Source organism: Carcharhinus amblyrhynchos, chromosome 22 (genome assembly GCF_965287045.1).
Source record: "Carcharhinus amblyrhynchos chromosome 22, sCarAmb.v2.hapA, whole genome shotgun sequence".
In the NCBI taxonomy this organism is placed as follows: domain Eukaryota; kingdom Metazoa; phylum Chordata; class Chondrichthyes; order Carcharhiniformes; family Carcharhinidae; genus Carcharhinus; species Carcharhinus amblyrhynchos.
In genome coordinates, this window is record NC_137345.1 from 36,426,875 (window position 1) to 36,441,560 (window position 14,686).

At 41.5% G+C, this 14,686-nt stretch overlaps 1 protein-coding gene across 1 annotated transcript in view; it reads right to left on the reverse strand.

Annotated features, from left to right (window-relative positions):
• Positions 1–4,766: 4,766 nt before the first annotated feature.
• Positions 4,767–14,686, reverse strand: part of LOC145357057 (cryptochrome-1-like) — an 83,759-nt gene continuing 73,839 nt past the window's right edge. Inside the window, exons 11-12 of the mRNA XM_080210129.1 lie at positions 11,161–11,279; positions 4,767–6,104 (exon numbers count right to left, since the gene is read on the reverse strand). Coding sequence (XP_080066255.1) covers positions 6,063–6,104; positions 11,161–11,279 — 161 coding nt within the window. The 3' untranslated portion in view covers positions 4,767–6,062. The remainder of the gene's footprint in view (positions 6,105–11,160; positions 11,280–14,686) is intronic.

The following is a 14,686-nucleotide window of genomic DNA, read 5'->3' on the forward strand; positions in this document are numbered from 1 at the left end:
GAAACGTTGAAGGTGCCAGGAAGCATAGTTGCATCCATCTGCATGTCATGCATGCTTATTAAAATGCCAGTTCGCCAACATTGAGCTTTCCTTCCCAGTTATCAGTGAGTACGCAATGCACGTCTTCAGATTTATGCCTACATGGGAGCAGCATGCAGCGGGGAAGATAGCCAACTGGAGTTGGAGTGATTGTTCAACCAGGTGGCAGCAGTCTAAGGGACTCAGAGGAGGGAGATTGGCCAAGGAGGGGAAGTAAGGATGCAGGATGTGGGAGGGACTTGAGGGCCTTGTATGACCGGTTTGGTGATTCTGAATATGAGAGAGCAGGGTTGGGTTTGCTGGTTGGGATGCTGGGAAAGAGATGCCCTAAAGGGCAAAGTCAGAGTGTTTACATTGCTGCCCTGGATGTTAAACTGAGTTTACTGGGTAGCAGAGGGAACAGCCAAGAGGGGCGTAGTGGGATGCAACAAGTTGGCAATTCCAGAGTCATGGACAGGTAACTGTTGGTCCCATTGTGGGGATGGAGTCATGGGGGAAGACAAAATAGGTGGTGTGGATAATGGGAGTGGTTAGGATGGGCATGGAGACAGTACTGGCTGTAGTTTGGAGAGGAGAGAAGGCATGGTTAAATAGTCAAGGGTGATCTAGGAGGTTCAAAGCTAACTGAGGGGAAAGGCAGATTATATTGAGTGTGTAAAGGTTAATGGTGGGGAGTACATGGGAGTGGGATTGATGGTAGAACGTAGTGGTGTGGGTCTCTGGAGATGAGGGGATTGGACTATGAAGAGAGACTAAATAGACTGGGCCTGTACTCGTTGGAGTTTAGAAGAATGAGGGGGACCTTATAGAGACATATAAAATAATGAAGGGGATGGATAGGGTAGAGGTAGAGAGATTCTTCCCGCTTAGAAAGGATAGCAGGACTAGAGGGCACAGCCTCAAAATAAGGTGGGGGGGGCAGTTTAGATCAGAGTTGAGGAGGAACTTCTTCACACAAAGGGTGGTGAATCTCTGGAATTCTCTGCCCATTGAAGTGGTGGAGGCTGCCTCGCTAAATATATTTAAGTCACGGGTAGATAGGTTTTTGATAGACAAGGGAATTAAGGGTTATGGGGAGAAAGAGGGAAAGTGGAACTGATCCACTTCAGATCAGCCATGAACTTATTGAATGGCGGGGCAGGCTTGAAGGGCTAGATGGCCTACTCCTGCTCCTATTTCTTATGTTCTTATGGAAAGCTACTTACACCATTTTCTCAAGGCACTTCCTCACACCATAGTTGCTCTGTATTTGATGTCATGATTTGCTTGATGACAAGACCCAAAATTAACAGAGAAAGATGGGATGTAATCTACCTAGCAAGAATTTGGCCACATTCAAAGGGGTTGATGACATACACCCTTTTCCTAGTAACATGATTAACAGACATCTAGATAAGATCAGCCCGACCATCAGGAAGCAGTTAACTGAGATGACTGAGCGATCTGCATGTAGCATCATACAGATGCTAATTTTCAAGAATTCAGGAATGTAGGAGACAAACAGCCCAATATATGGTGGGCAGAATCAAAGAGAGCCAGGGGTATTTTTGTTAACTCCTGCAGAAGCATAGAGACCAGTTTAACATCACCCATTTAACCCCTCACAGCAAGCCAACTAACAGCAGAGGTTCCTTTCAAAAGTCTTACTGTTAATTTAGTGTAGAAACCATCATAAAGGCAGTTTACCTATCTTTGCTGAACCAGGAAAAGACACTTCCCAGAGTGGATCAACCTCATGGTATTGTGGGGTAATTATAAACTTGATTTAACTCATAGATTGGTTTAAGGTGGATGTTGTTTGGGGAACTAGGATGTCTTACTGAGTTCAGGTATCAGGGATATGGGTCGTACTTGGGCTGCTCTTGAATGTTCAAGAGTAGCCTAGTGCTTCATGTCGTTAGTGTGTGCTTAATCTGGACCAGATGCTGGGCAACACGACAGCTCAGTGACTATCACTGTTTCCTGTGCAGACACATGGATTTGGGCCAGTGTCTGTGGGAGTTTGCGCATTCTCCCCGTGCTTGCGTGGGTTTTCTCCGGGCGCTCCGGTTTCCTCCCACACCCCAAAGATGTGCTATTAGGCTGATTGGAGGTAATAAATTGTCCCTAAATTAGTTTCCCTCAATGTGGAATGCCATAAACAATAGATAAGGGTCATGGGTGGAGGGGGGGACTGGTAATGTTAAAATGGCGGCGCAGGCTCGTTGGGCCGAAGGGCCTGTTTCCCGGGCTTTTTTTTTCTTTGTTCTTTGATATAGTTTGGAACAAGGGATAATTTCTAGATTAAACTGTGTATGTGCATTACTCCAGTGTTTTGTTTAGAATTATAATCCTGTTCATGTATATTTGACCTTTCTTTCATAAATAGTCTTTAGTAATTTATACACTACAACTGGGTTGCTTATTCCCATGGATAGTTCATGACTCCTCATACCATTTTGAAAAAATGTTCACTTTGACTAACCAGTGTCATCTATTGAGATGCCTTGCAAATAACATGCATGGTTCATGACAGTGTGAACCCTCAAAATGGGAGAAGGGTCTTTAGGGTAGGTCAGCATAATTGGCCAATTTAAGGGACACCCTAATGAGCATGAATCGACTGGATGAGAACTATGCTCAGGTGTGTTTTTTTTCCTGGTGAACCCCACATGGCAGCAGGTTTGCCAATGAGTCATTGGTTTCATAACATTGATCCCAGCAGAGTTGAGGGTTACAATAAACGCTATGTTAAAGAGTAACTCAAGCTGACAGAAGCAGGTGGGGCCAAAGGGAGAAAGGCAGGATTGGCTCCACTTTGGCCATGGGGGTGATGCCAGTATAGAACTTTCAAGGACCCTGGTAGGTGATCATGATTGATAATAGGATGGGTGGTATATAAAGCAATATACTATTTAAATGGAAAGATCTTGCAAAACTCAGTGTTACAGAATGGATGTCCTGGTACCTGAATCATAAAAGGTTAGTAAGCAGGCACAGCCAGTGATTAGGAAGGTAAATGGAATGTTGGATTTCTTGCAAGGGGAATTGATTATAAAAGTGGAGAAATTTTACTGCAACTACACAAGGCCTTGGTGAGATCACATTTGGAATACTGCTCGAAACATCAACAAAAGAAACTTACCAGATGCTCTTTGACCTGCTGAGTATTTCTAGCATTGTTTTTAGTTCAAATATGAAATTTTTGAAATAATGAAGAGTTCATTTGAGACCAACATGTTCAATGATTGATCCATTTATTTTTTAATAACCTTATAAAAACAGTAAAAAGACAATTGACAATTGTCATTTCATTACATCCTTTTGCTTGATTCAAACCTCAAAATGTTCGTCCAGCTTGCTAATCAGATACAAAAACTCATTTTATCGACACGGCAAGAGGTGGCAGTGAATTTATAAAATAGCGATGTTTGTGTTGTAACACAACTTACAAAACACACCAGGTAATGCACAGAAACATACGTAGCTTATTACAGGTACGTTTAATTTGTTCAAATCTGGGTTGAGAGGTTTCATGAATCTCAGGCACAGATTACAATGGGGTAGGTTAGCATGTACAAGAGACAAAAAACTGTCTAGTACTTAGCAGATAGTGGAAGGCAAGGCCTTTGCATTTCCAATAGGTGCTGGTGACAGCCTGCTGTGAGTTAATGATTTCAAAATTAGCCCTAGCATTGTTTCACTCAATATCATTGAGACAGGCTATCAATGCCAAAGAAACCAAAATCACACTTTATTTTAGTTGTAAAAGCACCAGGATCAGTTATGTTATGACCTAATTTTGTTCCAAACTTTGTATATAAAACAGTTTACAAAAAATAGCTTTTGATAGCACGAAAAATAATTTTATGCATTTTCAGGGTGTTTTATATCCGACCTAGATCTTGCCCCAGTTATCTGAAGCTGGAATGTTTCCACACTGTAATTACCTTTCAATATCTTTGCCACCTTACATGTTGCAATCTTTTAATTGAAACAGCATTAAGAGGAGAACATAAGAACGTAAGAACATAAGAACTTTTCTCAGCTCTCCTGGGTTAAGACAAGATATGACCAATTATTGCATTAATATGGTTGACTTTGTACCCTGCTGAAAGGACGAAGTATTAAGGTATACTGTCATTTTCATTTTACAGAGGAACATGCAGAACACAGATTGGCTAATTTACAGAACTATGTATTTCATTAAACTAAAACATGTGTTTTTATGTTTGAATCTCTCCATGGCTTCACCCTCCTCCCCCCTTGCCTGGCTAACTTTGCAACATCCTCCAGTCATACAACAATCTGAGATCTCTGTATTCTTCCAGTTCTGTCCTCCTGTGCAACGCCAGTTTACATTACATCACCATTGGTTGCTGTGTCTTCAGTTTGTCTAGGCCCTAAGCTTAGAAATTCCCTCCCTAAGTCTATTTTTTCACCTCTCTCTTTTGTTAAACACTCTTCCAAACCTATCTATTTGATAAAGCTTCTAGACATCTGTCTTCTTTACAGGCTCGGTGTCAAATATTGACTGATTACACTCCTATAGGTGATTAGGAGATTTTACTACATTAGATACATATTGCTGTTCTTGTTGCAAACCAGGTCCATAAAAAATCAACTCTAAAGTCCATATTTCAATTCCTGAGTTCTCCCTCAGCCTGGCAAATGGTTACAAGGCTAAAGTGGCCACAGCACTCCTGAAAGGAGGGGAGCGGGGAAGGGCATTGGGGGGGGGGGGGGGGGTGGCGCCTTGATCATTATGCTCCTGATTGCTGCTCATGGGGTGCATGGACAGCTCTTGAAGAGACTGGCCAGAAATTTACCTATCTGCCCACCACAGGAATCGGAGCAGGTAAGGTGTGGAGCACAGGATTGTCCGTCGACCTCAACCTTGAGTTTCTGGATGACCAATGTCATAAAATCCAGCCCACTGTTCTTTCATGATGCACCCCATGATGCAGAAGTGTACCATACTGCCATTTACTACCTCGGGAAATGAAACATTTACTTCCACAACATTCCCTCCCTGAGGAATTGTACCCTATTCCCTCTATGATGTTATGTTCTCTATGGCAACTTACAACATTTACTCCCCACATGATGACCTTTGTATCAAATCAAAATGAGGATTATAAAAGAATGTAAAATGTTGGGACACAGGAGATGTGACTCTTGATGTCTCCATTGCTAGAGCAAAGAACACATCAAAATGGGACCCAGCAGCTGCAACTTCAGATTCCTGACAGCTGTAAAGGATTACCTGTATTTTTATCCCAGAGCAGTAATATGACTTTTGTCTAATTCAGTTCGACCTACCAAGATCTCTTTACATCACTTCTTCTGGAGAATTTACAATCCTTGAATTGTAGTTTTCTAAATGTATTAACTAGTCGGTTACCGTTCACTTCCATTCAAAATTTGAATACAAACTACCTCTGAAATGGTAAAGTAACTGCAATGTAGTAAACCCTCATTTCACTAACCAAAAAGAAGCATCTTCAGATTGACACCACTTACTATATTGAGAAGGTGGTCACCAAGTATGGAACCAGTATATTTAGTGACAGCTTCTCCAGTGATAAGAGTTCTGTTAAACTACAAGGCCACAAGACGTAGGAGCAGAAGTTGGCCATTTGGCCCATTCACTCTGCTCTGCCACTCAATGAGATCATGATTGCTCTGAAATGACAATTCTCAACTCTACTTTCCTGCCTTATCCCTACACTGCTCTGGACATTTGCATCAAGTTTTGTTATATTAATTTTAACTGGTGGTTGAAATAGGAATGGCAAACAATTAGGAACTCTCTGAAGCAGGAACAGCACATAGTTCAATTATTAGAGATGCTGAGTTACAAAAAGTTATAAAAGATACCCTAAAAGACTCAGTACTTGAGTTGTACATTGAATGTTTACATTATTGGAGTAAGTACAGACATTGCACACAAATTTAAAAATGAGTACAAACAACTGGGCTATTTGTGAACTCTTTCTTGGTCCTTCTTGGGAACAGCTCCAGTAATAAATAGTTAAATCGTTTCAGTAAGATACAAGGTTCAGGTCCTGTTTATCTTCATTGTTCTGCAAGGGACACAAAGGTTCATGTTGATATCTTGTGATGCCGACACTGAAGTGTCAACTAAATGTTAACAAAAACTAGACACTAGGTTTTCCAATTAAGCACAAAACAATGCATCAATCTGAGGTAAATGTTACCACCTGCAATACTTTAAGATGTGGAAACCTTCGGAAATCTGCATCAGAGTCAGAAGTTTTTGAGTTCTAGGACCTGAGCACAGCAATCTAAGCTGACGCACTACTGCAGTACTGAGGGAGTGCCACACTGTCAGAGGTGCCAATATTTGGATAAGGTTTTGAATGGAGGCCCCATTTTTCTCCTCAGATTTCAAAGAACAGGCGAGTTATTCTTAATGTCCTGACCAATGTTTACTCATCATATGATGAGTAAGGTCGGTGGTGTTGTGGATGGTCTGGAAGGATGGCAAAAGTTGTAGCAGGACATAGATAGGATGCAGGACTGGGCGGAGAAGTGGCAGATGGACTTCAACGCGGATAAATGTGTAGTCGTCCATTTTGGCAGAACCAACGGGATGAACGAGTACACTATCAAGGGCAGAAGTCTGAGTAGTGTTGAAGAGCAGAAGGATCTAGGGGTCCGGGTCCACAGGACTCTTAAATCGGCCTCGCAGGTGGAGGAGGTGGTCAAGAAGGCGTATGGTGTACTGGCCTTCATTAATCGAGGGATTGAGTTTAGGAGTCGGGAGGTAATGCTGCAACTTTATAAGACCCTTGTCAGGCCTCATTTAGAGTATTGTGCGCAGTTCTGGTCGCCTCACTATAGGAAAGATGTAGAAGCTATTGAGAGGGTACAGAGGAGATTTACAAGGATGTTGCCTGGACTGGGAGGCATGCCTTATGAAGTTAGGTTGAGGGAGCTGGGACTCTTTTCCCTGGAGAGACGAAGGTTGAGAGGCGACCTGATAGAGGTTTACAAAATGTTGAGAGGAATAGATAGGGTGGACTCTCAGAGGCTATTTCCCCGGGTTGAAATGGTTGCTACGAGAGGACACAGATTTAAGGTGCAAGGAGGGAAGTTCAGAAGTGATGTTAGGGGTAAGTTTTTCACTCAGAGGGTGGTGAGTGAATGGAATCGGCTGCCGTCAGTGGTGGTGGAGGCGAACTCGCTGGGGTCTTTTAAAAGACTTCTGGATGAGTATATGGGGTTTAATGAGATTGAGGGTTATAGATAGGTCTGTAGGTTGGTAGGTGTTGATGTGATCGGTGCAACTCGTGGGCCGAAGGGCCTGTTTGTGCTGTAGTGTTCTATGTTCTATGTTCTATATCAGCAGTACAAAAACAGATCGGCAAATGGTTTCTGTGCTTCCTACATTATACATTGACTAGGTTTTTGAAAGTACTTCAATGGCTGTATACAGCAGCGAAGTCCCATGGTTATGAGAAGCGCTTCTTGTTCACAAGCCTTTAGTTGTCATAATATGATAAATATTCAAATATGGATTTTCAATAATAAAACACAATCTAAACGTGTAACTGTTTCCCCAGTGTTGATAAATCTATCAAACTGGCAAAACATCTCATCAGTTAGCATAATAATTCCTGATGATTAAAATAAAGGTTAAGAACTTCACAATTTGATTAATTTTTGTCAATTTATTTAAAACTGTCATTAAGCTTCTTAGTCTTAATACTCAACCTCTCCCAAAAGCCTAAACTGATACTTGATGGGCCAAATTTTCCTGCTGCCTTGCTCCATGGAAAGTATTATTTAAATCCAGACCCAGCTTTACTTGCACTAAAACAGAAAATGCTGGAAATATTCAGATTCTACATGACCCACTGAGGACAGAAACAGAGGCCACATTTCAGGTTGATGACCTTTTATCAGTTTCTCCCTCCACAGATGCTGCCTGACATGCTGAGTACTTCCAGAATTTTCTGTTTTTAATTCCAGATTTTCAGCAGACATGATGCTTCGCTTTTGTACTTGGTGGGTCAAGTCATTAAAATACCAGGGCATAGATGAAGCACAGACCTATACCTCTTCAGCATCTCATGATGATGTGTGGCACAGTGGCACATTGATTAGCACTGCTGCCTCACATGCCAGGGACCCAGGTTCAATTCTGGCCTCAGGTCACTGTCTGTGTGGAGATTGCAAGTTCTCTCCATGCCTGCATGGGGTTCTTCCGGGTGCTCTGGTTTCCTCCCACACTCCAAAGGTGGGTTAGGTTGATTGGCCATGCTAAATTGATCTAGTGTCGGGGGGATTAACAGAGTAAAAATGAGAAATTATGGGAATAAGTTCTGGGTGGCTTTGCGTTCGGTGCAGACTCAGTAGGCTGAATGGTCTTCTTCTGTATTATGGGGATTCTATAATTCATGCTGGCAATCTGGGAGTGGAGACAACACTATGTTGTGTTATTCAAAAAAATTATATTATTCAAAAAAGGCTCTGCACAAGATAGCTAGTCTTCAAGACATGAGAAAGGCAGCAGGGTTGATACAAAGCCCCAGATGAGCTGACCTACTAGCCTTTTACCCATTTCTGTTGATTTGTGCTTGCTGGTGACATCTCATTATGAAGTTGTACCACCCACTTCTGTCAATTTATATTTATTTTCTAGCTACCGGTCTGATACTAGAAATCAGGGAATGGAGGCCAAAGCCTGACTGCATGCTCATGGGTGTCATCCTCAGCGGTGGGCCCTTCAGACTGTGACTGCAGAACAATAGCTACAATCTTCTGGGCTAATTTTGTTTTGCTTGAATTGTTCACTGAATTTATTGTCCTGCTGCTGTTATCTGTCCAACCTGCCTGCTGCCCTTATCAAAGGATGTCATTTTGCAAAGGCCTAATGCCAATTTCTCTAAGAATCCCTGAAAATGGACCCTAAGTGATGAAAGAGAAAACTGAGATGGGAAGACTGGAAATATCCTCCCGAGCCAAGGTGAAGGCAAAGGAAACAAGACCATAAGAAATAGGAGCATAAATAGGCCATTTGGTCCCTCAAGCATGTCCTGCCATTCAGTAAGATCATGGCTGATCGGTTGTGGCCTTAAGTCCACTTTCCAGCCAGCTCTCCATATTCCTGACTCCCTTCTCAATCAAAAGTCTATTTTGTCCTTGAATATATTCAATTGCCCCATCTCCACTGCTCTCTGCAGCAGAGAATTCCAAAGACTGGCTCTCAAAGAAATTCCTCCTCATCTCAGTTTTAAAAATGAGACCTCTTATTTTAAAACTGTGTCACCTGGTTCTAGATTCCACCACAAGAGGTAACATCCTGTCAGCATTTACCCTGTCCAGCCTTCTCAGAATCTTATGTTTCAGTAAGATCAGCTTTTATTCTTCTTAATCTTTCCTATGAGACAACCCTTTCATTGCAGGAATCAACCCAGTGAACCTTCCATCTACCTCTCCTCCTGTGCCAAGAGGGTGTAGGTATCCTAATACTAAATTGATTGAGCCAAAAACAGGATTTGGCCTTAACTTGCTATGTACAACGGCTAGTCATATCTTATTAGAAATCATATGTCTTCATGAATTTTGCATCTACAAATCTCAACTCTTATTGCTCTTGCCTGTATGCTAACTCGCTCTATGCCTTGTCCATCCATCACCCCTGCACTCAGTGACCTACTACGGCTCCTGGTTCAGCACAATCTGAAATTTAAAATGCTCATACCCATCCCTTCATAGCCTTATCCTTCTCCCTTGCTTTAACTCTTCCAAGTCTACAAAGCTGTTATCTCTGCACTCCCTTAATTCTGCCCCCCTGTCCTTCCCTGGCTCCCTTCACTCCACCACCGTTGGTTGGTTCAGCTGTCTATTGCCACCCTAAATCTATTGCAGACATAGCCTATGGATGCAGGATTGGGCTGCAGATCTTTCTGTCCTCTCACCAATTAATAGGGACAGAGAGCAAGAGATAGACAGGCTTGCAGATAATATGATTGAAGGAAGGAGACTTGTTCAAAAAGGGTAAAGATAATGAAGCACTGAGTAGGAGGTCACAATGAGAATGAGGGAGTGTCAGAAGGCAGAGAGATAGGCAGGATATAAAATGCATGAAACACAAGTGCAGTAAGAAGATGAGAAGAAAGTTATTGAGGGCCACATTTTTAATTGCATCTCCCACCAGAAAATACAGCATCCAGCCACTAGCAGCTTATTTTCACAGCACAACATTTATCAATTCCCATCTGAAAGGAAAGAAAGCACAGAGAAAAGAACAGAGTGGATGCAAACAGCTGAAGAAGAATTACAGAAAGAGAATAGAGAAATAGAGCACAACAGGAACATGAAGACCACACAGATAAGAAACACCACCACATTCTTTAGTGACCATATGCACCTCCATGGAGTGGTTTATTAATTTCCCTCTGAAATAAAACTGAGCATTACCATCATAGTTCAGCAAATAAACTGTTGTCGTGTTTTGGGATTTTTGACTATTTCCAAAAAACATCTATTAAGATATTATTCAGTACAATTTAACAGGCAGAGGGCTAAATCTACACAACATATGTATTTAGGAATAGCAAAACATTTTGTCAGATGGATATTTCTTACAAACAATCGAAATATCTCAGTTAATATGATGTAGTGGCATTCACATGAGCTATTGAAATGGTTTAATTCATTTAAGTGCAGAAGTAGACAATTGTCAAAGTCTCCATAACTAAGGAGGTGGCAGCAGTCTGACTGATAGCTCAGCAGATTAAGCCACAAAAGGAACCAGAGGTTGAAAGGCTGATTTATTTTGCAAGAAATGCATGAACAAACAGCTTTACTTCTTTTCAATTGGCTCCATCTCACTAGAGTGAATCTCTATCTACTGTCTGGAAAAGATCACTGTACCCAATATGCACACATGTAATTTGTTAATGAGCCCCAGGTCACACTGCCATATGACTAACTTGCAGGAAAGTAAAAGGCACATGGAAATCACTTAAGTAAGAGCCACTAACATTGTCCTGGAAGGTTGATCCAGTGAAAACCTAAAATTTGCAACAGTTTTATGTTTTGTTTGAAAAGATGAAATAAATCCAGGATAACAAAATGGAGTGGCATTATTCCATTTGTAATACATACCCCATCACAGTGTCGCCGGATTTTTTGTCCTAAAGATTCCACGTCATCACCTACAGTTGTATCATGTTCCAATTCGCGTTTACCCATCGTCATTCCACCAGTATGGCTTTGAACAATGCCTGGTTGAAGTCAATGTAAGAAAGAACAAAATTAAAGATAGAAATATGACCCCTGAGTTTTAACTGAATGAAAGAGGCAAAAGTTTGGACTAGCTCATGGATAACTTCCAAGTTATTACTATCCAGTGACAATAAAAGGTTGGCTAGGGGTCTTTGAAAAATAACCTCTAACAGTCATGGAATTTAAGGGGAGGAGGGCACTTGTTCTTGGGGCTCTAGGGTTCCTGGTATTATCCCTCCTGACTCATGATTAACTATCAGAAAAATGTTACTTAACCATTTTCTCCTTTTTTGGGCCTGCTGAACCCAACAGAATTGGGTGTGAAATGCAGCTGGTATGTATTAAATGTAGTGGGAATCTGATCAATTTTGTCAAGTCCTGACTTTAACATGTCAGTGAGGCCATCACCTGTCTCTCAGAACTCATCTTCTGCTCTATTTTAATAGACAAAGCCTGCGTGGATTGGATAAACAAGTTTGCACAAACATTTTACCGCCACCTATCCTCTTCTCATCAGGCTCTTATCAATGGTTAACATTGCTGCCTCATGACACCAGGGGCCTTGATTTAATTCTGGTCTCAGGTGTCTGTCTGAAGTTTGTATGTTCTCCCTATGGCTACGTGGGTTTCCTTCACCGGGTGTACCAGTTTCCTCCAACAGTCAAAGAGGGGTAGGTTAGGGGGATTAGCCATGTAAAATCCACAGGGCTCCTGGAACAGGGGAGGGGTGGAGGGCAGTGGTGTGCCTGGATAAGGTGCTGTTTTGGAGAGTTAGTGCAGACTCAATGAGCCAAATAGCTTCCTTTCCACATAGCAAAATCCCACAAAAAATGATGACCAGATAATCTCTGTTTTAGTGATCTTCACTGAGAGATAGATATGACAGGATTTTTGATCTCCTGTCAAATCTTTTTCCCCCATCCACCACAATTCCTGCTGGGTAGGAGCAGGAGATACTACCTATTGACTTTGACCTTGTTATAGATAATTCTGTGTCAAAATCTCTCTTTGCGAGCTGGGGTGTACTGAATTCCTATGTTTTATATGTCGACAGGAACCGCACCACACCATTACTGGTGGACCAATAGCAAAGGGCTTTTCCTTATCTGCAAATTATTCCATATGTATAATAATACGGGATGTGTACTGGCATCTATTGGCTCCAAAAAATAAATATAGAGTGCTGCATGCTAGGGAGTGTTAGCTAGAACAGTTGGGGGTTGGGGGGCGTGGGGGGGGGGGGGGGGGGGGAGGGGGCGTGGTGGTGGTGGTGGGTGGGGGGGTGGTTTAAACTAATATGCCACGGGGATGGGAACCTATGTAAGGAGTCCAAGAAGGAGAGTGCAAGGCAAAACGTGGGGAGAATGTTCCAACTATATCAAAAGTCAGGAAAAAAGTTAAAAGGAAGGAGAACTCAGGAGACGTTATTAATAGAAGAGCTGGAATTCAAAAGAAGATACAAAAACTAGCATAATGGCACTTTATCTGAATGCTCGTAGCATTTGAAACAAGGTAAATGAGTTGACAGCACAAATCACTGTGAACGAATATGATTTGGTGGCCATTACAGAGGCATGGTTGCAGGATGGTCATGACTGGGAGTTGAATATCCAGGGGTATCAGACTGCTCAGAGGGATCAACAGGAAGGTAAGGGAGGCGGTGTAGCTCTGATATTTAAGGATGACATCAGGATGTAGTGAGAGATGATATAGGTTCTGTGGAAAAATAGGTTGAATCCATTTGGGTGGAAATTAGAAATTAAGGAGAAAAAAATCACTGATAGGTATAGTCTATAGGCCACCAAATAATGCCATCATGGTTGAGTGAAAAATAAACAAAGAAATAACTGACACATGTAAAAATGGTCCAACAATTATCATGGGGGATTTTAATCTATATATCAATTGTCAAACAAGGTCGATCAAGGCAGCCTTAAGGGGGAAAATGTATCCATGATAGCTTCCTTGAACAGTATGTAATGGAATCAATAAGGGAGCAAGCTATCCTAGATCCAGTCCTGTGTAATGAGACAGGAATAATTAATGATCTTGTAGTTAGGAATCCTCTTAAAAGAAGCAATCACGATATGATTGAGTTTAAAATAGAGATGGAGCGTGAAAAGGTAAAATCCAATACCAGTGTCTTGTGCTTAAACAAAGGAGACTACAAATGGATGAGGGAGGAGTTGGCTAAGGTAGACTGGGAGCAAGAATTTTATGATGGGACAATTGAGGAACAGTGGAGGACTTTCAAAGCAATCTTTATACCAGTGATAAGGAAGGATTGTAGAAGAAGAGATAATCAGCCATGGATATCTAAGGAAATAAAGGAGGGTATCAAATTGAAAGAAAATGCATACAAAGTGGCAAAGATTAGTGGGAACCTAGAAGATTGGGAAATATTTAGAGGTTAGCAGAAGGCCACGAAAAAAGCTATAAAGCAAAGTAAGATGGATTATGAGAGTAAACTAGCTCAGAATATAAAAATAGATAGCAAAAGTTTCTACAAGTATATAAAATGAAAAAATAAACATTGGTCCTTTAGAGGATGAGAAGGGAGATATAATAATTGGAAATAAGAAAATGGCTGAGGCATTGAACAGGTATTTTGTGTCAGTCTTCACAGTGGAAGACACAAGTGACATGTCAAAAATCGATGATAGGAAGGCTATGGCAGGTGAGAACCTAGAAACTATCATTATCACGAAATAGGTAGTGTTGGGCAAGTTAATGGGGGCTAAAGGTAGTCAAGTCTCCTGGTCCTGATGGAATGCATCCCAGAATACTAGAAGAGATGGCGGGAGAAATAGCAACTGCACTAATGGCAATTTACCAAAATTCGCTGGACTCTGGGGTGGTTCCCACAGATTGAAAAACAGCAAATGTGACGCCACTGTTTGAAAAAGGAGGTAGATAGAAGGCAGGTAACTATAGGCTGATTAGCTTAACTTTTGTAGTAGGGAAAATGCTTGATTCTATCATCAAGGAAGAAATAGCAAGACATTTGGATATAAATTGTCCCATTGGTAAGACGCAGCATAGGTTCATGAAGGTAAGGTCGTATTTGACTAATTCGGTGGAATTCTTTGAAAACATTACATGTGCAGTGGATAATGGGGAATCTGTGGATGTGGTGTATCTAGATTTCCAGAAGGCATTTGACAAGGTGCCACACCAAAGACTGCTACATAACAGGTAGTTAATAGGGCTAAAGGTAGGCAAGTCTCCTGGTCCTGATGGAATGCATTAATCAGCCATGGACATCTAAGAAAATAAAGGAGGGTATCAAAGTGAAAGAAAATGCATACAAAGTGGCAAAGATGCATGGTGTTACAGATAATGTAATAGCATGGATAGAGGATTGGTTAACTAACAGAAAGCAAAGAATGAGGGTAAATGGGTGTTT